This window comes from Symphalangus syndactylus, chromosome 14 (genome assembly GCF_028878055.3).
Source record: "Symphalangus syndactylus isolate Jambi chromosome 14, NHGRI_mSymSyn1-v2.1_pri, whole genome shotgun sequence".
Lineage (NCBI taxonomy): Eukaryota > Metazoa > Chordata > Mammalia > Primates > Hylobatidae > Symphalangus > Symphalangus syndactylus.
In genome coordinates, this window is record NC_072436.2 from 9,526,620 (window position 1) to 9,551,415 (window position 24,796).

Genomic DNA, 24,796 nt, shown 5'->3' on the forward strand with positions numbered 1-24,796 from the left:
ATTAGGAGGCTGGAATGAGAAGTGACTCTAACGTGCATAGGGAAAATGCTCTAAAATTGAGTAAAGTGATAGTTCAGTTACGCTACTCTGAATATAGTAAATTGTACTGAATTTGCAAGGGATTCTTTAAATTGATTAAATGGGTGAATCATATGGTATATGAATTATATCTCAATTTAAAAAAGCAGAATCTAACACCTTAATGAATCTCCTTCCAGACTTCTTCTATGCATTTTTTACAAAAACAAATTCTACTATATATACTCTATTTTATCATTTGTTTTCACATAATATACAGCAGAATTTTTTGAACATTCACAGAGATAATTTTTATGGCTAGGGTAATCTATTATATAGATGTACTAATGTCTAACAGTTGAATACTTAAATTATTTCCAGTATCTCACTACTATAAACATCTTAGTAGCTAGATCTTGCCACAATATTTAATTATTTCCTGAGGATAATCTTATTAGTGAAATTGGTTATTCCACTGGGGCAAAGGTTATAAACATTTTTATCGCTTTTGATACCTAATGACAAATCACTTTTTATAAACTAATACAAGTATATATCAGCAATGTAGTCCTCCCTGAGACAGAGCCTTGCTCTTGTCACCCAGGCTGGAGTGCAATGGCACGATCTCGGCTCACTGCAGCCTCTGCCTCCCAGGTTCAAGCAATTCTCCTGCCTCAGCCTCCTGAGCAGCTGGGATTACAGGCACTCACCACCATGCCCAGCTAATTTTTGTATTTTTACTAGAGATGGGGTTTTGCCATGTTGGCCAGGCTGGTCTCGAACTCCTGACCTGATCTGCCCACCTCGGCCTCTCAAAGTGCTGGGATTACCGGCGTGAGCCACTGTGCCCGGCCAGCAATGTAGTCTTATGCATGTAATTACCTGTCCCCCCCGCCCATGATATTGAGAATTATGTTTTATCTTTGAAATCCGATAGAAACTGTTTCTGGCCAGGAACAGTGGCTCACGCCTATAATCCCAGCACTTTGGGAGGCAAAGGCAATCAGATCACCTGAGGTCAGGAGTTCAAGACTAGCCTGGCCAACATGACAAAACCCCATTTCTACTAAAAATACAAAAATTAGCCAGGTGTGGTGGTGTTCACCTGTAATCCCAGCTACTCAGGAGCCTGAGGCAGGAGAATCCCTTGAACCCAAGAGGCAGAGGTTGCAGTGAGCCGAGATCACACCACTGCACTCCAGCCTGGGTGACAAGAGCGAAACTCCCGAGACTCCGTTTAAAAAAAAAAAAGAAAACTGTTTCTAATTTGCACTTTACTTACACAGTTGACCCTTGAACAACATGGGTTTGAGCTTCAGGGGTCCACTTCTGTGCAGACTTTCTTCTACCTCTGCCAACCGGGACAGCAAGACCAACCCCCTCCCCTCTTCCTCCTCATTGTGATGATGAGGATGAAGATCCAGATGATCCACTCCCACTCAACAAACAGTAAATATCGTTTCTCTTCCTTACAATTTTCTTTTCTTTTATTTTGAGACAGAGTTTAGCTCTTTTGCCCAGGCTGGAGTGAAGTGGCATGGCTCACTGCAACCTCTGCCCTACCACCACCCCCACCTTGGGGTTTAAGCAATTCTCCTGCCTCAGCCTCCCGAGTAGCTGGGATTATAGGCGCCAGCCATCACGCCCGGCTAATTTTTGTATTTTTAGTAGAGACGGAGTTTCGCCATGTTGGCTAGGCTGGTCTCGAACTCTTGACCTTAGGTGATCTGCCAGCCTCAGCCTCCCAAAGTGCTGAAATTACAGGCGTGAGCCACCATGCCCAGCCTCCTTACGATTTTAATATTTTCTTTTCTCTAGCTTACTTTATTATGTCTACAGTACATAATACGTATAGAAAACATGTGTAGCTCATGCCTGTAATCCCAGCACTTTGGGAGGCCGGGTGGGTGGATCACTTGAGGTCAGGAGTTCAAGACCAGTCTGGCCAACATGGTGAAACCCCATCTCCACTAAAAATACAACAACAACAAAAAAGGCCAGTCGCGGTGGCTCACACCTGTAATCCCAGCACTTTGGGAGGCCAAGGCAGGCAGATCACGAGATCAGGAGATCGAGACCATCCTGGTTAACACAGTGAAACCCCATCTCTAGCAAAAATACAAAAAAAATTAGCCAGGCACGGTGGCACATACCTGTAGTCCCTGCTACTCAAGAGGCTGAGGCAAGAGAATCGCTTAAACCTTGGGGGCGGAGGTTGCAGTGAGCTGAGATCGCACCACTGTATTCCAGCCTGGGTGACAGAGCCAGACTACGTCTCAAAAAAAAGAAAAATACAAAACATTTAGCTAGGCATGGTGTTGGGCGCCTGTAATCCCAGCTACTCGGGGGACTGAGGCAGGAGAATCACTTGAACCCAGGAGGTGGAGATTGTAGTGAGCTGAGATAGAACCACTGCACTCCAGCCTGGGTGACAGAGTGCCAGTCCATCTCAAAAAAAAAAAAAAAAAAAGAAAAAGAAATATATTTTATTTTTTTGAGACAAGTTCTTGCTCTGTCACCCAGGCTGGAATGTAGTGGTATGATCATAATTCTCTGCAGCCTCAATCTCCCAGGCTCAATTGATTCTCCTGCCTCAGCACTCCAAGTATTAATAGCCGGGACGTGCCACCATTCCCAGCTAATTTTTATTTTTTTTTAATTTTTAGTAGAGATAAGGTCTCACTGTGTTGCTCAGGCTGGTCTCCAACTCCTGAGCTCAAGTGATCCTCCCAACTTTGGCCTCCCAAAGTGCTGGTATTACAGGTGTGAGCCACTGTGCCTGACTCAAAATATGTGTTAATCAACTGTTTATGTTATCAGTAAGGCTTCCAGTGAACGGTGACTTTAGTTAAGTTTTGGGGGAGTCAAAAGTTATATGTGGATTTTCAACTGTGTGTGGCGGGGGTAGGGGTGTATGGAATGGAGTGTCCATGCCCCACACTGTTCGAGGGTCAATTATACTTAAGTTATAACAATTTTTTTCCATATTTGTAAAATGCCTATTTTCTACTGGAGGGTTTATGCTGTTCTTATTGGTTCATAACAGCTCTTTATCACATATTGCAAATATTTTCCCCAGATTTTCCTTGCCGTTTCAAGTTTGTTAGGTTGTGTTGACTGAAGTTTTACATTTATTTTCTTCAATCACTTTTTTTTTTTTTTTTTTTTTTTGAGATTTGGTCTTGCTCTGTGCCCACGCTGGAGTGCAGTGACGCCATCACTGTTTGTTTTTTTTTTTTTTTTTTTTTTTTTGAGACGGAGTCTCGCTCTTTCACCCAGGCTGGAGTGCAGTGGCGCGATCTCGGCTCACTGCAGGCTCCGCCCCCCGGGGTTCACGCCATTCTCCTGCCTCAGCCTCCCGAGTAACTGGGACTACAGGCGCCCACCACCTCGCCCGGCTAATTTTTTGTATTTTTAGTAGAGACGGGGTTTCACTGTGTTAGCCAGGATGGTCTCGATCTCCTGACCTCGTGATCCACCCGCCTCGGCCTCCCAAAGTGCTGGGATTACAGGCGTGAGCCACCGCGCCCGGCCGCCATCACTGTTTACTGTAGCCTTGACCTCCAGGGCTCAAGCAATCCTTCCACCTCAGCCTCCCAAGTAGCTGGGGCTGCAAGTGCATGCCCCAAAACCCAGCTAATTTTTGTACTTTTTGTAGAGAGGTGCACCATGTTGCCCAGACTAGTCTCAAACTCCTGGGCTCAAGTAATCCCCCCATCACCTTGGCTTCCCAAAGTGCTGGGATTACAGGCATGAGCCACTGTGCCCAGCCTCAATTACTTTTATAGTTTCATTTTTACATTTAACCTTTAATCTACTGTAAGTTTTAATATAAAGTGAAGTATGGATCTATATATTTTTCTATGCAGTCAGCTATCTAACCTTGCTTAAGACCCACTTTTATTGTATCCTATATTCCTCTACGAGCATGGGCCTGATTCTAGACTTTGTTTTATTGGTCTTGCTATTCTGATGTTTGCAAATGAATCCTTAATAGGTTTTAGTGTTTACTAGGATAAGTCTCTTGCTTCCTTTGAGAACATTTTTTTTTTTTTGAGACACAGTCTCGCTCTGTCACCCAGGCTGGAGTGCAATGGTGTGATCTTGGCTCACTGCAACCTCTGCCTCCTGGGTTCAAGCAAATCTCTGCCTCAGCCTCCCAAGTAGCTGAGATTACAGGCACCCACCACCATGCCTGGCTAATTTTTTTTGTATTTTTAGTAGAGACGGGGTTTCACCATCATGGCCAGGTTGGTCTTGAACCCCTGACCTCGTGATCCACCCGCCTTGACCTCCCAAAGTGCTGGGATTACAGGCATGAGCCACCGTGCCCGGCCTGAGAACATTTTCTTGGCTGTTTTCAGACATTCATCCTAGCAGATGAACTTTAGCACTGTTTCCTCAAGATCAAAAAATAAATGTTTAAAAACTTTGCGAACATATTTTTTTTTTTTTTTTTTGAGACGGAGTCTCGCTCTGTCACCCAGGCTGGAGTGCAGTGGCGCAATCTCAGCTCACTGCAAGCTCCGCCTCCCGGGTTCACGCCATTCTCCTGCCTCAGCCTCTCCCAGTAGCTGGGACTACAGGCGCCCACTACCACGCCCGGCTAATTTTTTATATTTTTAGTAGAGACAGGGTTTCACCGTGGTCTCAATCTCTTGACCTCGTGATCCACCCGCCTCGGCCTCCCAAAATGCTGGGATTACAAGCGTGAGCCACCACGCCCGGCCTTCGAACATATTTTAGAAGCACACTAAACGTATAAATTCAGTTCGGCAATTAAGTGCTTTTAGATAGTATGTAGGAACCTTCTCTGTACAACATCCATTATAGCCCCAACCACAGGAATGTCATGATTAATTAATAAAGGAATCACTGGCCACACACAGGCCACATGAAGCCTTGCCATTCACTCTCTCTCCCTGTGCCTCTGGCCCCCTTGCTACCTCATGACTTCCTGTTGTGCCCCAATTGCCCAGGAACTGGCCCCTGAGTCTACTCTCCCTGCAGCACCCTATGTGCCACACCTCATTTGGCTGCTGCCTTGCTTCTCCCTCTTCAAACCTGACAGCCCAATATCCTATGACAAGTTAATCCTATCAAGTAACTGACCAGCTCTGTAATGCAAAGCATGTGGCCCAAAATGTGTCAGTGCCTCCTTTTACAGACACAGTTGAGGCAAAGTCTGTCCAACTGTCTAGTTGAGATGTCCTGAATCAGGTTAACATTAACAGACAGCCAGAGGGGGATCTATGATGGAGCAGCCTCACCATGGCTGGGGACACCATCCCATAAGCCAGGTCATCTACCTCCCTTTAAACTCCAAGCTCACCAAGCAAGCCAATGTGGCTTTCTAGCCTGCTGACAACAAGAAGGAAATATCCATGAAAGGGCTCACTAAGAAATGTCAAGTGCCATCAAAAATGGTTAAATTGCCATTTCTATGAGTTTAGCTTGAGTCCTTTTCCCCTCTGGCCTCTGTGATCAATAATGGGTATTCTTTTTTTTTTTTTTTTCTGAGATGGAGTCTCACTCTGTCGCCCAAGCTGGAGTGCAATCTCGGCTCACTGCAACCTCCACCTCCCAGGCTCAAGCGATTCTCCAGCCTCAGCCTCCTGAGTAGCTGGGACTACTGGCACCCGCCACCACGCCTGGCTAATTTTTGTATTTTCAGTAGAGACGGGGTTTCACCATGTTGGCCAGGCTGGTCTCGAATGCTGCACCTCAAGTGATCCTCCCACTTCAGCCTCCCAAAGTGATGGCATTATATGCATGAGCCACTGCACCTGGCCTAATAATGGGTATCCTGACGGACAAGTTTCTAGGCCTGCAAAGATGAAACCCAAACTTTTGACAGTGATTGACCTCCTACCTTGCTAAAGGAGTCAGAGTATAGTCCTTTTAATTACCATGTGTGGCTCAATTTATAATTATAAATGTATTCCTGAGCCAGGTGTGGTGGCTCATGCCTATAATCCCCACACTCTGGGAGGCCGAGGCGGGTGGATCACTTGAGGTCAGGAGTTTGAGACCAGCCTAGCCAAAATGGAGAAACCCTGTCTCTACTAAAAAATGCAAAAATTAGCTGGGCGTGGTGGCATGTGCCTGTAGTCCCAGTTACTCGGGAGGCTGAGGCAGGAGAATCACTCGAACTCGTGAGGCAGAAGTTGCAGTGAGCCAAGATGGTGCCAGTGCACTCCAGCCTGGGCAACAGAGCATGACTCTGTCTCAAAAAAAAAAAAAAAAAAAAAAAAGGCCGGGTGCAGTGGCTCATGCCTGTGATCCCAGCAATTTGGGAGGCCAGGGCAGGTGGATCACCCGAGGTCGGGAGTTCGAGACCAGCCTAACCAACATGGAGAAACCCCGTCTCTACTAAAAATACAAAAATTAGCCAGGTGTGGTGGCACATGCCTGTAATCCCAGCTACTTGGGAGGCTGAGGCAGGAGAATCGCTTGAACCCAGGAGGTGGAGGTTGTGGTGAGCTGAGATCGCGCCATTGTACTCCAGCCTGGGCAACAAGAGCAAAACTCCATCTCAAAAAAAAAAAAAAAAAAAAAAAAAAAAAAAAATATATATATATATATATATATATACATACACACATACACACACACACACTCATACATATATACATATACACATATATATACACACACATACATGTAAAAAACTATGAATATATTCCTGAAACAATATACTACGTATAGAAGGCTCAGACTCCCATGCCCATAGACCCTTTCTAAAAGAAGAAGCTACAGGCATTCCTGGCCAAGAGTTAACATGCTTTGGGTCATATGAGCCAGGCCATGGCTGATTAGATCAAGAATTTGCACTCCAGCCCAAGGCAACCTAGAAACTAATCATAGGTACTCAAGGGCCACAAGGGCCATACGTCATTAACGCCCTGTGACCTACAATAGGCTTAATGAATACACATGGCCCCAAAAGGCTGCTCCCTTCTTGAGAATCACTGCCCCAGTCAGCCCTTTCCTGGGAAGACAAAGAAGCTGAGAGAGCCATAGGCAGAAGCAAAAGGGACTCACTGGAAGTTTCTGAAGGAAATTATGAGAATCTGGTTCAAATCCCAACTCAGCCACCTACTAACTGGTTGACCTTGGGTAAATTATTTAATTTTTTTTTTTTGAGACAGTCTCACGGCTGCCCAGGCTAGAGTGCAGTGGCGCGATATCAGCTCAGTGCAACCTCCACCTCCTGGGTTCAAGCGATTCTCTTGCCTCAGTCTCCCAAATAGTTGGGACCACAGGCGCACGCCACCACATCTGACTAATTTTGTATTTTTAGTAGAGACGGGGTTTCGCCATGTTGGCCAGGCTGGTCTCAAACTCCTGACCTCAAGTGATCCACTCACCATGACCTCCCAAAGTGCTGGCATTACAGGTGTGAGCCACCATGCCTGGCCCTTAAATTATTTAATTTCTCTAAGCCTCAGTTTTCTGTTCTGTTAAACCGAGACAATGATAGGTGTGTATTATATAATACTCGTAGAATTGTGAGAATTACATAGAGTAAAAAACAAAGAATTCAGCAGAGTCTTTGGCCAGGAAGACTTCTCAATGCATGAACATGATTATTCTTACTACCTTCTGGGTCACTGGAACTACTGCTTTGCTCCAAGAAGTAGCAAGCAACCTGCTCTTTTTTTTTTTTTTTTTGAGATAGAGTCTCCCTCTGTCACCCAGGCTGAAATGCAGTGGGGCAATCTTGGCTCACTACAACCTCCACCTCCCAGGTTCAAGCAATTCTCCTGCCTCAGCCTCCTGAGTAACTGGGACTATAGATGCACGCCACCACTCCTGGCAAATTTTTTATATTTTTAGTAGAGAAGAGGTTTTGCCATGTTGGCCTGGCTGGTCTCGAACTCCTGACCTCAGGTGATCTGCCTGCCTTGGACTCCCAAAGTGCTGAGATTACAGGCTTGAGTCACTGTGCCCAGCCACAATCTGCTCTTAATTACCCTGCAAAAATCCCAGGAGACTCTCCACCTCAGCGAGAACCTGAGTGCTGTGCAGCCTCTTTCCACTTCCCTCACACACCTGGGCAGGTGGGCAGTCATACCATCATCCATCCCTCACAACCCCCATGTTAGAGAGATGTTGATAAGGAAGATCAATATATTTCAGAGCAGCATACCTGGAAAAATGCAAACCCTGGGGTGTCATCAATCCAAAGTTACCAGGGAAAAGGGGAAAGGCAAATGCCGCAGTTGTTCCTGAACAGTTCTTGCATTTCAGATACAGAAAATACTTACTAAAAGCATCTACTGCCTTTGTCAGATTGTTCTGGGCAGACCTGAGAAAATAAAATTTGAAAAAGAAGTTTTTCTTTTTGAAAATAAAAGAACAAAAATACGATCACATTTTCATTTACGTTCGTAAAAACCCTGTCCTATACCAGGTCTCAGATGCATTTCCAGTGACTCGAATGCTCCTTGCCTCAGGGTGTCCCTCATGGCCATGCCCTAGCTCCAGGTGTTTAAAGTCCCACCTGGGCACTTCTCTATTAACTATGGAAGACGATTCTTTCAGATTACACTTATTGTACATGTTTATGCACGTCTTTCTCAGAAATGATACTTCAGGCAGTACAGAAATACCTTCTATCCTGTTACTTTCATTTTCTTTCTTTCTTTCTTTTTTGAGACAGGGTGGCACTGCATCTCCCAGGCTGGAGTGCTGTGATGCAATCTCGGCTCACTGCAACCCCCACCTCGCAGGCTGAGGCGATCCTCCTACCAGCCATCCTCCCACCTCAGCCTCCTGAGTAGCTGGGATTACAGGTGGGTCCCACCACACCCAGCTAATTTTTTGTAATTTTGGTAGAGACAGGGTCTCACCACATTGCCCAGGCTGGTCTTGAACTTCTGAGCTCAAGTGATCCACCTGCCTCAGCATCCTAAAGTGGGATTACAGGCATGAGCCACAATACCTGGCCTATCCTGTTACCTTCAAACTGTGAGAATAATCTGTGAGTACTCAATATTCTACCACCCTTACTATGAAAAATAAGTTCTTTGGCATTAAAACCCGTCAGAGACTTTTGTTATTTTCTGCATCCTGAGAGGTGGTTGCTTTGGATGTGGTATCATGAAGGCTTTCTTGAAGTTAGCTTTCATTCATCTCCTTGCTGCTATGACTGTTTGGGTATCGAGAACCAAGAGACGCTGACAGGTACTGTACCCTCGATTGGCTTCACATCAAAATTCAAGCACTGACAGGTGACAACTGCTATGTGCTTTCTGATGAAGTGTTTTTGGGAACTGGATGTCCTGTAACCAACATGTGACAAGATTTTTTTTTTTTTTAAATATGGAATGCTTCACGAATTTGCATGTCATCCTTGTGCGCAGTGGCCATGCTAATCTCTGTATTGTTCCAATTTTAGTATTTGTGCTGCCAAAGTGAGCACAAGATTTTTATATATGTTTCTATACCAACAATGGCATCAAATCTCAGATTATAAAAGGGAAGGGTATTTTAAAATCTATACTAATATTTACCTTCGGAACATTACCAAGGCAAGGATTCATGCCTATCTCCTGCCCTGCTGAGAGAGGTTGGTCTTCATCGTAACCTGCAATTTCATTTATCCATACAAGGCAGGTCAAATCACAGACTTGGGCAGGGTGCGGTGGCTTACGCCTGGAATCCCAGCACTTCGGGAGGCCAAGACGGGCTGATCACTTGAGGGCGGATTACTTGAGGTCAGGAGTTTCAGATCAGCCTGGCCAACATGGCGAAACCCTGTCTCTACTAAAAATACAAAAAAATGTAGCAGGGTGTGGTGGTGCACCCCTGTAATCCCAGCTACTCAGGAGGCTGACATGAGAATCGCTTGAACCCAGGAGGCGGAGGTTGCAGTGAACCGAGATCACGCCACTGCACTCCAGCCTGGGCAACAGAGCAAGATTCCATCTCAAAAAAAAAAAAAAAAAAATCCCTGACTTTTCCAGTTTACCAAGGCTACTGACGAAACACTACTGAGTGCTTGAAATCATGCTCCAAAGCTTAAAACGTATTTTTCTTATTCATCCACCAAGATTGATGAAGTCAAGGAAGTGCCTAACATTAGATCATTGTACATCCTATGTCTCATTTTCTCTTCAATGGGAAACGGAAGTGGGTTATATAAGGTGATATACAGAGCAACTGCAGCTGTCTGAGGACTGAGCAACAACACGCCGAAGCTATAATACTGAGGATGGCAGAGTTCTTATTGATACCATGTGCCTTCATTCATCTGCAATTTTCATAAAGCAGACATTTCCTTCTATGATTCCTTTGGAGAAATAAGTTTTTTTTTTTTTTTTTTAGACGGAGTCTCGCTCTGTCACCCAGGCTGGAGTGCAGTGGCACGATCTCGGCTCACTGCAAGCTCCACCTCCCGGGTTCACGCCATTCTCCTGCCTCAGCCTCCCAAGTAGCTGGGACTACAGGCGCCTGCCACCATGCCCGGCCAATTTTTTGTATTTTTAGTAGAGACGGGGTTTCACCGTGTTAGCCAGGATGGTCTCGATCTCCTGACCTCGTGATCCACCCGCCTCGGCCTCCCAAAGTGGTGGGATTACAGGCATGAGCCACCGTGCCCAGCTGGAGAAATAAGTTTTTAATTATACTAGAATCATATTCAATAACACTCTTCAGAACCATGAATGCCCTCCTTGTGACATGGCTGGGACGCACAATGATCTACTGGTTGAAACAAGGGATTTGGAGTCAGAGGCCTGGCTTTGCCACTAATTAGTTGTGTGATTTTAGACGAGTGACTTCATTTCTCCAAGTATTATTTCCTCATTCATCAAATAGGGATGGCTACGACTTACCCGTGGGAATTAAATAAGATAATGCAAGTTAAGCATAATTGTTAATAAGATTATAAGAAAGTTTTTAAAAAATATTTTTTCCTTAATTTTTAAAGATTTTTCCTTTTTTTTTTTTGACACCAAGTCTTGCTCTGTCATCAGGCTGGAATGCACTGGCACAATCATGGCTCAGTGTAGCCTTGACTTCCTGGGCTCAAGTGATCCTCCTGCCTCAGCCTCCCGAGTAACTGGGACTACAGGCATGCACCACCATGCCTGGCTAATTTTTAAATTTTTGCAGAGATAGGGTTCCACGAGGTTGCCAGGCTGGTCTCTGGGCTCAGTGATCCTCTGACTTCAGCCTCCCAAAGTGTTGGGATTACAGGTGTGAACCTCCACACCCATCCTAGAAAGATTTTTTTTTTTTTTTCTTGAGACGATGTCTTGCTCTGTCACCCAGGCTGGAGTGCAGTGGCACGATCGTGGCTCACTGCAATCTCCGCCTCCCGGGTTCACGCCATTCTCCTGCCTCAGCCTCCCAAGTTGCTGGGACTACAGGTGCCCGCAACTACGCCCAGCTAATTTTTTTGTATTTGTAGGAGAGACGGGGTTTCCACCATGTTAGCCAGGATAGTCTCGATCTCCTGACCTCGTGATCTGCCCGCCTCGGCCTCCCAAAGTGCTGGGATTACAGGTGTGAGACACCGCGCCCAGCCAAAAGATTTTTGAAAGATTACATTTCTCGCCTGTAATCCCAGCACTCTGGGAGGCCAAGGCGGGTGGACCACTTGAGGTAAGGAGTTTGAGACCAGCCTGGCCAACATGGTGAAACCCCATCTCTACTAAAAATACAAAAATTAGCCGGGCGTGGCAGGTGCCTGTAATCCCAGCTACCTGGGAGGCCGAGGCAGGAGAATCACTTGAACATGGGAGGCGGAGGTTGCAGTGAACCTAGATCATGTCACTGCACTCCAGCCTGGGGAGAGAGCGAGACTCCGTATCAAAAGAAAAAAAAAAGATTACATTTCCTATCCTAACAGCTAAGTCTACTCCTGTATCTCTAAATGGCATTTTTACCAAAAAAAGTGATGTAAAGAAGATTTTGTTAACTTAAGAAATAAAAGGAATCTAATGGTGAGCCAATTAAGTTAAAAAATTACTAAAACACAGCCAGGCGCGGTGGCTCGCGCCTGTAATCCTCAGCACTTTGGGAGGCCGAGGCGGACGGATCACGAGGTCAGGAGATCGAGACCATCCTGGCTAACAAGGTGAAACTCAGTCTCTACTAAAAATACAAAAAATTAGCCGGGCGTGTGGCGGGCGCCTGTAGTCCCAGCTACTCAGGAGGCTGAGACAGGAGAATGGCGTGAACCTGGGAGGCGGAGCTTGCAGTGAGCCGGAGCTTGCAGTGAGCCGAGTTCACGCCACTGCCCTCCAGCCTAGGCGACAGAGTGAGATTCTGTCTCAAAAAAAAAAAAAATTACTAACACACAAAAAAATAGTGTGCTCTAACCAGCAAGAAAACTTTTTTCCTCATCATAAAACTCATGCCTTCCCTGGAAGCAAATACTATTTAGACGCCATTAATTGGTAGTACCCTCATTTTATACTTGGATAGGATCCCATGTAGGATTCCAATATTTTACCCTTCAGGCCCCAGTTAACTGATTTATACTCTACAGACCACTAAAATACAATAATTCAGCTGCAAATCACTTCCAATTTAATTCAGTGAGTTGTTTACCATTTAAGTTAGATCACTGTCAGTCCTCTCTCGAACCCTCCAATGGCTTACCATCCCACTCCAGGTAAAAGCCACACCTGGCTCACCTCTTTCAGGCCCTGACTTAAATGTTACTTTCTCAGCCTGCCCAACTCTATAACTGCAACAGCTCCCCTTCCACCCCCCACCCTCATATTTCTCTATTGCTTCTCTGCTTTTTTTTTTTTTTTTTTTGAGACGGAGTCTCACTCTATCACCCAAGCTAGAGTGCTGTGGCGCAATTTTGGCTCACTGCAACCTCCGACTCCCTGGTTCAAGCAATTCTCCTACCTCAGCCTCCTGAGTAGCTGGGATCACAGGCATGCGCCACCACACCAGGCTAATTTTTGTATTTTTAGTAGAGACGGAGTTTCACCATGTTGGCCAGGATGGTCTCAATCCCCTGACCTCGAGATCCGCCCACTTCGGCCTCCCAAAGTGCTGGAATTACAGGTGTAAGCTACCGTGCCCAGCCTGCTTTATTTTTTTATTTAAAGAACCATATCGAGGTCGGCTGCAGCATACATTGTTCCTTCTTTTTTTTTTGAGACAGGGTCTCTCCCTGTCACCCAGGCTGGAGTGTGGTGGTGTGATTATCTCGGCTCACTGTAACCTCCGCCTCCTGGGCGTAAGCGATTCTCTCACCTCAGTCTCTCAAGTAGCTGGGAGCACAGACATGCGCCACCATGCCTGATTAATTTTTGTATTTTTTTTTTTGGTACAGATGGTGTTTCGCCATGTTGCTCAGGCTAATCTCAAATTTCTGGGCTCACGCAATCCGCCTGTCTCGACCTCCCAAAGTGCTATGATTTTTATTACCTGGAAAAGGAACCACAGGCCAAGCATGGGCCATCACATCCATCCTGTGGCTCCTTTTTGGGGTAATAAAAGTATTCATAAAATATTCTAAATTGGTTTCAATGATGGACGCACAACTCTGTGAATATACTAAAAAGCACTGAAGTGTATACTTTAGATGGGTGAATTATACGGTATATGAGTTATATCTCAATAAAGCTATTTTTAAAACCTGCTTGTTTCTTTTCTCTCTGTCACCAACTAGAAAGTAAGCTCCATGAATGCACAAACTGCTGTTTTATTTAGCACAATGTTTGGAATATCAGAGAACCTCAAATATAGGGGAAGGAAGAAAAGAAGGGAGAGAGGAAGAGAGGGTGGGAGAGAGGGAAGGGAAAGAAAGGATGAATGCAGGAAGGTAAGAAATGAAAGGATGGAGGGAGGAAAGAAGAGAAGAGAGGAAGGAAAGAATACAGGGAGGAGGGGAGAAGGAGGATAGAGGTAACTGCCAATGAAGAAACACCTAGAGATCACCCAGCTAATAAGTCCTCAGAGACGCAAATTACGCACTTGAGATAGAGGACAGATTTTTTTTTTTTTTTAAGACAGGGTCTTGCTCTGTTGCCCATGCTGGAGTGCAGCGGCGTGACCACAGCTCACTGCAACCTTGAATCCCTTTGCTGAAGCTTCTTTCCCCCACCTCGGCCTCTCAAGTAGCTGGGACTACAGGCGTGCACCACCACACCTGGCTCATTTTTTTTTTTTTAAAGTAGAGACTAGGTCTTGCTATGTTGCCCAGGCTGATTTCAAACTCCAGGGCTCAAGCGATCTTCTTGCCTCAGCCTCCCAAGGTGCTGGGATTACAGGCAGGAGCCACTGTGCCCAGCCAGAAGACAGACAGAGCTATCTCTCTGGAGCTCTTCAAATCTTTCAAGTCTTCAAATCTTTTTCTGTGAGGCCTTTAGGTGGGAACCTTTAAAACAGAATTCTACTTATACCCTCAACAGCTTCTAATCACACTAAGAAGAAAACGCAAACCTCCTTATCTTGGCTTACATAATCTGACCCTGTCTACTGCTTCCACTTCTTCCTTCTTAGAGTCCAGAGCCCACCACACCCTTCCCACTGCCCGGCTTTGGCAAAGGCCACCCGCTGACCTTCATGTCTCACCAGGCAGGTCTCAGGGAGCCACCCCACTCTCCAGCCCCCTCTCCCCACCACTCTCCCCCTGCCTCCCCACCACTCTCCCCTCTCCCCACCTCTCCCCCTTCCCCCCCACTCTACCCCCAACTCTCCCCCTCTTTCACAGTCTTCCTAACACTCACTTTGCTATTTTCTTACACGTGCATTGTCTACCACCCCCTCTAAAATTAAATCCTGTAAGAACAAGGACTTATCTGTCTTGTGCATGCCTATATCCCTCAGGCATAGAAGAGGGCTGCCACAAGTCTGTGCTATTTGTAGAACAAAGATACAGAAGCTCCAAATTTAGGAGACGATTCAGGAAGAGAGAATGCTACAAAAGCTGAGCAGTATTTCTAGAACGCCTGCTCACACTTACACAACCCCTTATCCACCTCCCCAACTTGGCAGTTCCTTGAAAACAGGGATGGGCGGCATTTGTCCTCTAGGCCCAACAACAAACATGTGCTGACTGAATAGGGGGTCAGTTTTCATTGAATTTGTGGTATTTACCTTCACAGACTCCTTCTCCAGTAACTACTGGTTTGTGCTTTAAAACAAAGTGTTTTGCCAGATGTGGTGGCTCACGCCTGTAATCCCAGCACTTTGGGAGGCCAAGGCGGGCGGATCACGAGGTCAGGAGTTCGAGACCAGCCTGCCCAACATAGTGAAGCCCTGTCTCTGCTAAAAATCCAAAAATTAGCCAGGTGTGGTGGCAGGCGCCTGTAGTCCCAGGTACTCAGGAGGCTGAGGCGGAAGAATCACTTGAACCTGGGAGGCAGAGGTTGCAGTGAGCCAAGACTATGCCATTGCACTCCAGCCTGGGTGACAAAGTGACACTCCATCTCAAAAAAAAAAAAAAAAAAGTTTCACCATGTTGCTCCGTCTGGTCTCAAACTCCTACGCCCAAACAATCCACCTGCGTCAGCCTCCCAAAGTGCGGGGATTACAGGTGTGAGCCACTGTACCCAGCCCCAGGCACAGATGTTCTTAATGTGACCTACCTAGAATGATGACTCCTTCTCAAAAGGTTTACAATTTACTTTGCTTAGCTCTGAAGAATCATTATCTACGGCAGCTATATCCTCGTGAAATGTATTTCTTAAATAATAAGACTTGAAAGTTGAAATTAGCCAGGCATGGTGGCGCAAACCTGTAATGCCAGTTACTGAGGAAGCTGAGGCAGGAGAATCTCTTGAACCCGGGAGGCAGAGGTTGCAGTGAGCCGAGATCCCACCACTGCACTCCAGCCTGGGTGACAGAGCAAGACTGTCTCAAAAAAAAAAAAAAAAAAAAAAAAAAAGGAAATTACTCCTTGATCCAGGGGCTGCAGAACAAATGTTGTTAGAAGGCATGAAAACAACATTCATCTCCTTGTACACCTCCAACAAAGCACTTGGCTGATCAGGTACATTGTCAATAAGCAGTAATATTTTGAGAGGAACCTTTTCTTCTGAGCAGGAGGTCTCAACAGTGGGCTTAAAATAGTCAATAAGCCATGCCGTAAACAAATGTGCTACCATCCAGGTTTTGTCACTGCATTTCTAGAGCCCAGACAGAGTAGATTTAGCACGATTCTTAAGGGTCATAGGGTTTCTGGAATGGTAAATGAGCAATGGCTTCAACTTCAAGTCATTAGCTGCGTTAGCCCCTAACAAGAGTCAGCCCTGTTCTTTGAAGGTTTAAAGCCAGGCATTAACTTCTCTCTAGGTATAAAATTCCTAGATGGCATCTTTTAATGTAAGACTGTTTGGTCTACATTGAAAACCTGTTGTTTAGTGCAGCTACTTTGTCAATTATAATAGCCAGATCTTCTGGATAACTTGCTGCAGCTTCTACAGCAGCACTTGCTGTTTCACCTTGCACTTTTATGTCATGGAGATGGTTTCTTTCCTTGACCCTCACGAACCAACCTCTGCTAGCTTCAAATTTTTCTTCTAAAGATTCCTCACGTCTCTGAGCCTTCACAGAATTGAAGAGAAGGCCTTGCTCTGGATTAGGCTTCAGAGAATGTTGTAGCTGGTTTGATCTTCTATCCAGACCACTAAAACTTTCTCCGTATCAGCAATAAGGCTGTTTCACTTTCTTATCATTCGGTGTTCCCTGGAGTAGCTCTTTTGAGTCCCTTCAAAAACTTTTCCTTCGCATTCACAACTTGGCTGTTTGGCACAAGAGGCACAGCTTTCAGCCTATCTCAGCTTTCTACATGGCTTCCTTGCTAAGCTTAGTCATTTCTTGATTAGTCATTAGCTGGGTGTGGTGGTGCATGCCTGTATAATCCCAGCTACTTGGGAGGCTGAGGAAGAGGTTGCAGTGAGCCGAGATCATGCCACTGCACTCCAGCCTGGGTGACAGAGTGAGACTCCATCTCAAGATAAATAAATAAGTAAATAATATGCATGTTATAACATGTAATAACATGCATGTCTTCCTTTCACTTTAACACATAGAGGCTATTGTAGGGTCATTAACTGGCCTAATTTCAATATTGCTGTGTCTCAGGAGAAGAGGGAGGGAGATGGGGGATGGCCTGCAGTGGAACAGTCGGAACACATACAACATTTATCAATTAAGTTCACCGCCTTACATGGATCTGGTTTGTGGTGCCCCCAAAACAATTGCAATAGTAACATCAAAGATTACTGATCACATCTTATAAAAGATGTTATAAGATTATAACAGATGTCATAAGAATGAAATGTTTGAAGTATTGTGAGAATTACCAAAATGTGACAGAGAGACACGAAGTGACCACGTGCTGTTGGAAAAGTGGCAGGAGAGAAAGACTTGCTCGATGCAGGGTTGCCACAAGCCTTCAATTTGTAAAAAACCCAGTGTCTGTGAAGCACAATAAAGAGCAAGAAAGCAGGGCATGGCAGTATATCCAGACCAAAGCGCTGCCTTGCTTCTGCTTGACACAAACTTACTGCAAATCTGGAGCATCTAATGCTCCTCTGACTGGACAATTTTAGGCCCTTTCTGGATTACAAAGTCAGCATGGGATGCTCAATGTGAAAGTTTTAACAATATATAAAATGCTGTAAGGCAATCTTCACAATGTATCACAAACAAAGCAAAACAAGGGTGGCAGAGATTAATTTCTCATCTCTCCTTCCTCAAATCTAAATGATACTGCAGATCACTAGCCTGTCATGCTTAAATAGTGTCACCTGCAACAGAAATGTGCTTAGGTAATTTACAATTTTTACAAAACACAGGGTTGTATACTCATTCCCCTATTTGGACTACTCTTGGGGAAAACCGCCTACGTAAGTTAGTGCAAGAGGGTTCATCTGTGACAACCATCACTGGCCCTGCCACTCACTGACACCACAAGAACAGGAAAACTTTAGAGCTGGATCACAGAAACAGTAACCAAGGTCAACGCTGCCTTCTATTTCCTTGCCCATGAAAACATATGGATTGAGTGAGAAAGCTGAGGCCTGGAGACACGACAGGAATTGCTGCCACTGTCCAGGGTCACACACACATCAGTGGCAAGGCCAGGAATAGACTCAAATGCCCTGTGCACCTTTTCACCACCTCCCTTCCTCTGGTGACCTTTTTTTTCTTCCTCCCTCGCAGCTCCTCCTTTATTTTCTTCCTTCTCTTGCCTGTGGTAACCTACAGAGAGTACTGGGTATCAGTTAGGGCTAAACAGGTTGGTAATCTCTAGACTAGATCTACTCGAAATCTATTTTAAAATAAAATAGAATGTTTCCAACATCTTACTCGTTGACTTCCATGTCCTGGTCATCAGAAGACTCATCTTCTCCTAGGACATTTTCAGAATCTGGTTTCCGAATGAGAAAGAACAGAACTGTCCCCACAAGGCTAATCACCGTTAGGGCAATAAACACTGTTCTTCGGTCACTCTCTGAGGAGAAAAAAGAAGAAACAAGATAGTATCGACCAAACAATTTCAGAATTAGTATCATGGTACAAGGGCTGCTTATAACTGTCAACACACTTCCTCGTTACATTTTTACTTTAATGCATCAGTAAAAACTTCGGAAAAGGAGACAAATAGGATACTTTCACCTTTGTCTTTCAGTTAGAGAAATATGAGTAAGCCAAAGAAAAACAGCACAAGAGCTTAATCGCCTTCTTTTAATCAAAGAAGGGTCCAGAGAAAACAACTGAGAATTCAGAAGTCTTCTGAGAACCACATACTCGTGCACAGTATTCTCGTGCACAGTATTCTCATAAGCTCATGCACAGCATAACCTTCCCTTAGACCCTGAGAAGCCACTTAAAGCATAGTCATAAACTATAATCCTAGTTTAATAATAGAAACCAGGCAGGCCGAGTGCGGTGGCTCACACCTGTAATCCCAGCACTTTGAGAGGCCAAGGTGGGCAGATCATGAGGTCAGGAGATCGAGACCATCCTGGCTAACACAGTGAAACTCCATCTCTACTAAAAATACAAAAAAATTAGCCGGGCGTGGTGGTGGGCGCCTGTAGTCCCAGCTACTCGGGAGGCTGAGGCAGGAGAATGGCATGAACCCGGGAGGCGGAGCTTGCAGTGAGCCAAGATTGCGCCACTGCACTCCAGCCTGGTCGACAGAGTGAGACTCTGTCTCAAAAAAGAAAAAAATAGAAACCAGGCTGGGGCTGGGCGCGGTGGCTCACGCTTGTAATCCCAGCACTTTGGGAGGCCGAGGCGGGCGGATCACGAGGTCAGGAGATCGAGACCACGGTGAAACCCCGTCTCTACTAAAAAATACAAAAAATTAGCCGGGCGCGGTGGCGGACGCCTGTAGTCTCAGCTACTCGGAGGCTGAGGCAGGAGAATGGCGTGAACCCAGGAGGCGGAGCTTGCAGTGAGCCAAGATTGCGCCACTGCACTCCAGCCCGGGCGACAGAGCGAGACTCTGTCTCAAAAAAAAAAAAAAAAAAAGAAACCAGGCTGGGAGGGGTGGCTCAGGCCTGTAATACCAGCAATTTGGGAGGCTGAGGAGGGCGGATCACCTGAGGTCAGGAGTCTGAGACCAGCCTGAACAACGTGGAGAAACCCGTCTCTACTAAAAATACAAAATTAGCTGGGCGTGCTTGCGCAGGCCTGTAATCCCAGCTACTTGGGAGGCTGAAGCAGGAGAACTGCTTGAACCCGGGAGCTGGAGGTTGTGGTGAGCCAAGATGGCACCATAGTATTCCAGCCTGGGTAACAAGAGTGAAACTCCATCTCAAAATAATAATAATAATATAAACCAAGGACAAGGCTTACTAAAAGCTAAAATCTGTGAGAACTTCAGGTGTCGGGGTTCATGAGAACAATGCTTGAATAAAACAATAATGGGTATTTCTATATAACTCCTATAATGCTTTGAACATATCTGAATAAAGCAACGCAAATAAAACAAACCTGATATCTGAGTTTTCCCTTGCCAGGCAAAATATATGTAGAGATTTCCAAAGAACAAGCTGGGGGAAGAAAAAGGAGGATAGGATGTTGGGAAATTATTTTAATATTTATAGTTTTTTAAAAATAATTATTCCCATTATTTGTTGTAAGAGAGGGAGACAGAAGGACATCACTTTTAAAGTATCTACCTGTCCTCGGTCATTTAAAAGTATCAGCTTCATCTGGACTCTGATAAACTTAACTGCCCCAGATGGAATTCAGTCTCCTTCCATGTGACAGTAACCTGATTCAGAGGCACCCTTCAAAGAAGAATTGACTCACTTTGAAACATGTGATTTATTGCAACTCTGGAAATGACTCCCTGGAAATAAGCTTAAGCTAAATTTTAAAGAATCTGTTTCTAAAAATCCATGATTTAGTTATCTGCATCTAATCAAATAGTGTCTTTAGCATACTTTCCTGAAGAAAGAATCATTCACTTACACACTAGTTTCTTAATATACAACCCTTTAAAATGTAACATTTGCATTTGTTAAGCCTTGTCAAGGCCAAAATTTTAGGCGCAATTCATAAGGGTGATTCCTCAGGAGAGATTCCAGAAATCCAACAGTCAAGAGCAGAATAGCTGTTTTGCTTTCTTCTTAAGAAAAATGTTAAGGCCAGGCAAGGTGGTTCACGCCTGTAATCCCAACACAGGGAGCCCAAGGCGGGCAGATCACGAGGTCAGGAGTTCGAGACCAGCCTGGCCAACACAGTGAAACTCCGCCTCTACTAACAATACAAAAAAAATTAGCCGGGTGTGGTGGTGGGCGCCTGTAATCCCAGCTACTCAAGAGGCTAAGGCAGGAGAACTGCTTGAATCCGGGAGGCAGAGGTTGCAGTGAGCCGAGATCGTGCCATTGCACTCCAGCCCAGGTGACAGTGTGAGACACTGTCTCATAAAAAAAAAAAAAAAAGTTAGTATGCTAATATTCAGTATTGGTATAAATAGTCCTGAGTAGCTAGTGAGCCACCATACCCAGCCATCACTACAAGTAATTCTATAAAATTGGAATCATCTCACATTTAGCTAGAACTTAAGTCACATAACATGGAAGATCCAAATTGTCAACCAAAGACCTAAAAAATGGTATGACAAAAAAAAAAAGAAAGAAAAAGACTGAACTTCAAAAGGATAATTACCTAGACTGCAGAAGTGCCCAGAAAATTCCACTGTTTCTCCCAATGGTGTGCTCATCCGAATTTATTGTCAGGCAGTTTCCTTGTGCTGTCCAAAGCACTAAAATTCAACCCAAAAGTTTATCAAGGGAAAGAAATTCATTTAGAGTTACATAATAAACACATAAATAATACCCTTAGATAGGCCCCAGAAAAGAAAGCAGAGAAGTTAAAAATCAAAATGCTTACCAGCAGCAGCAATTCCAATGAAAACAGAGGCTGTGTAGAAGGACCATGGGAAAGGCTGGATAAAAACGGCAATGTACGTGCTAAAATATAACAGGTCAAGGTATTATAGTCAGACGATACCTGAAACAGAATGCCAATTATGCCTTCTAGGAATCAGTTCTGACATTCTCTTCTTTTAAAACTCAACCTATAAAGCATCGCTCCAGTTTTGAAAAAAGGGACACAATCAACTTTCTCATTTCTTAATTAATATTTTTGAGACAGGGTCTCAGTCCATTGCCTAGGCTGGAGTGCAGTGGCACCATCACAGCTCACTGCAACCTCCACCTCCTGGGCTCAAGCCATCCTCCCACCTCAGCCTTGAAAGTAGCTGGGACTACAGGCATGTGCCACCACACCCGGCTAATTTTTTTTTTATTTTTGGTAGAGACAAGGGTTCCACCACATTGCCCAGGCTGGTCTCGAACTCCTGGACCCAAGTGATCCTTGGCTCAAGCAATACCTCGGCCTCCCAAAGTGTTGGGATTTACAGGTGTGAGCCACTGTGCCTGGCGCATAATTTATTATTTCAGATTTGTAAAATCAGACATTTTACAGGTTTGCGGTGTTCTTTGCCAAAAGCTTAGCACATCATGGAACTATAGCTCTAGAGTTCAGAGAAAGATTTAGTTATTACATTGGAATCCCCACTTATTTTCAGTCAACTGGCAGAAAATAAGATTATTTCATAGAATGTTCTTTCCAACTCTCATAGAGACTTTGGGATACTATTTTTATTAACAGTAAACCAAAAGCAGATATAGATACATCCTATCACATTAGAATATGATATCCCTGAGCAACAAGTACTGAGCCAAAATTCCTAAAATACCACCTATATTCTATTCAGTCCAAGTCTATAAATTATTGTGAAAAGTTTACTATCTACTTGAAAGATCCTGAAAAGTGTTCTAATTAAATAAGTGCAAGATTACACTACTTACCTGTAAAATAAACCACTGGCAAACATAGAGAGTTGAGGTCCTACAATGGCAACCACTGATGGTGTAATCAAATTTGAAGCAGAGAACACTCCATAGATAATAGCCATGCTGCACACATAATACACAAACGGAAAAAAAAAAAAAAGAACAAAGCCCTTGTATGCTGTGCCACTGTTTAAAATCCATTTGTTTATAGATTTTACAATAAACACTCATATTCTTTAGTCAGAATTTATGATAGTTTTTTTTTTTTTTTTTTTGAGGCGGAGTCTCGCTCTGTTGCCCAGGCTGGACTGCAGTGGCGCAATCTCGGCTCACTGCAAGCTCCGCCTCCCACGTTCATGCCATTCTCCTGCCTCAGCCTCCCGAGTAGCTGGGACTACAGGCGCCCGCCACCACGCCCGGCTAATTTTTTGTATTTTTAGTAGAGACGGGGTTTCACCGTGTTAGCCAGGATGGTCTCGATCTCCTGACCTCGTGATCCGCCCGTCTCAGCCTCCCAAAGTGCTGGGATTACAAGCGTGAGCCACCGCGCCCGGCTATGACAGTTATATCATTAAATTCAATACCATATAAAAGTTTTCATTTGTACAAAATATTGAAGCCCACCAACTGTGCCTTGGGATCAGTCTGCCTACAACAATACATTTTTTACATACTGGTAAGTCATAGTAACAGGAACTGTGCCAAGTACCTTATACATATTTTCTCTTCTAATCCTAACAGCACTAGGAGGAAGATATTGTTATTATCCTCATGTTAAAGAAAAGAAAAAGGAAATACAGTGGGGTTAAGTAATTTGCCAAAAGTCCAGCTGGGTGGCTGGTGAATGTTGAGCCAGGATTGCATGACTCCAGAGGCCCTAGTCCACCAATCTGCCTTACAAACTTAGCCTACAACCCTGGCAGCTTCAGGACATTTCTCTGCTATTAATAACAAGCACAGAGCTACAACTTGCTTAAGCCAGAATTTATTTAACTCAACCTAATGGTCTCACTTGAACATTATTAGTCAGTTACTATTGGCCCAGCCCTAGTACATATGTCTTGTACGAAGTGTGATTAAAACCATTTCAAAGGCCCTGAATTCATTTACTAGACACTATTCATAAATCCAAAGTAAATTATTCTTTGGCTTTTATGAATCTCTCAAATATCAAATGCATTTTTGCATTTGTTTTTTTTTTTTTTTTTGAGACGGAGCCTCGCTCTGTTGCCCAGGCTGGAGTCCAGTGGCACAATCTCTGCTCACTGCAAGCTCCCCGTCCCGGGTTCACGCCATTCTCCTGCCTCAGTCTCCTGAGTAGCTGGGATTACAGGCGCCCACCACCACGCCTGGCTAATTTTTTTTTTTTTTTCTGTATTTTTAGTACAGACAGGGTTTCACCGTGTTAGCCAGGATGGTCTAGATCTCCTGACCTCGTGATCCGCCCACTTCCGCCTCCCAAAGTGCTGGGATTACAGGCGTGAGCCACCGCGCCCGGCCGCCTTTGTTCTTTAGAATACACATGAAGACAAAAAAGTAGAAAAAGCTGTGCTACTAGTCACTTAGAAAAGTGAACAGTAACATCCCTTCATTCTCAAATATTACATACAAGGCTTAGGATAGGGAAAAAGAACCAAGTATGAGTTACGGGTTTGTGGGGGGGGCCGGGGGGTGCTATGATCCAATCTCTAACTCTAGAAAAATTAAGAAACTGTTTCTATAGCTCAGTGTAGTCATTCCATGGCACATATTTCAAAACACGTTGTACACAATAAATAACAGGCAATTTTCATTTGTCAATTAACAAATCTGATTTTAAAAAAGAAAAACCTGTTTGTGTATATATATACCTGTACATATTACATTCTCAGCTCCAATCACAAGGTTCTAGTGACTTGTGAAGGTCTTTTCATTTTACCCATCTGTAAAATTGGGACTAAACACCTTAACAAAAATCTAAAAGCTCCTGACATACGTATATTAATCGTCAGAAAATTACAAAAACAGAAGGACCAAATGTTTCAAGAATCACAACATCTTTTGTTTAGGACTGGGAATTCTAATCATGACAATACTAGAGTGCTTATTCAATGCCATGCACTGTGCCAAGTGCTTTACATGCATTGTCTGAGCTAGGAAACTGGGCTCATGGAAACGCTTGCCTAAGACAACAATGCAATAAATACCTTGTAAAGTCAGGATTTCAAACCTGGTGTCTAATTCCACAGGAAACCTAAACTCATCAGCTTTATTCTATTACGTCCTCTCAGTCTAGGTACCGAGAAGAGAAAATGCATTCACCACTTATTCCATCACAATATTCTATTGCTGGTGATTCTGATGAGATTTAAGCAACTACTGTCAAATATAAAGCAAAATCAATCATACGGTACAATACCTGGTATATCCACTGCCGTGAAAATCTGTGCTATTTAAGCTCCTGATGACAGTTTGCTGTGTGGAAGATAAAACTA

General features: G+C 44.4%; 1 protein-coding gene and 1 non-coding gene across 12 annotated transcripts in view; both read right to left on the reverse strand.

Annotated features, from left to right (window-relative positions):
• Positions 1–24,796, reverse strand: part of MFSD11 (major facilitator superfamily domain containing 11) — a 134,664-nt gene that overhangs the window by 108,432 nt on the left and 1,436 nt on the right. For 10 of the 11 annotated variants that reach the window (XR_008650811.2, XR_008650809.2, XR_008650808.2 and 7 more), the window contains 7 exons: positions 24,721–24,776; positions 22,338–22,445; positions 21,355–21,434; positions 21,130–21,226; positions 19,948–20,006; positions 18,313–18,457; positions 8,289–8,329 (listed from right to left, as the gene is read on the reverse strand). Coding sequence is in view for 4 of the 11 variants with exons in the window: in XM_055242166.2 (XP_055098141.1) it covers positions 8,289–8,329; positions 18,313–18,457; positions 19,948–20,006; positions 21,130–21,226; positions 21,355–21,434; positions 22,338–22,445; positions 24,721–24,776 (586 nt within the window). In the remaining 7 variants the exon portion in view is untranslated. The remainder of the gene's footprint in view (positions 1–8,288; positions 8,330–18,312; positions 18,458–19,947; positions 20,007–21,129; positions 21,227–21,354; positions 21,435–22,337; positions 22,446–24,720; positions 24,777–24,796) is intronic. The other variant, XM_055242168.2, reaches the window with a different exon arrangement.
• On the reverse strand, positions 9,340–9,445 carry LOC129463265 (U6 spliceosomal RNA). The gene has a single exon (XR_008651071.1). It is a non-coding gene; the product is annotated as a U6 spliceosomal RNA (small nuclear RNA).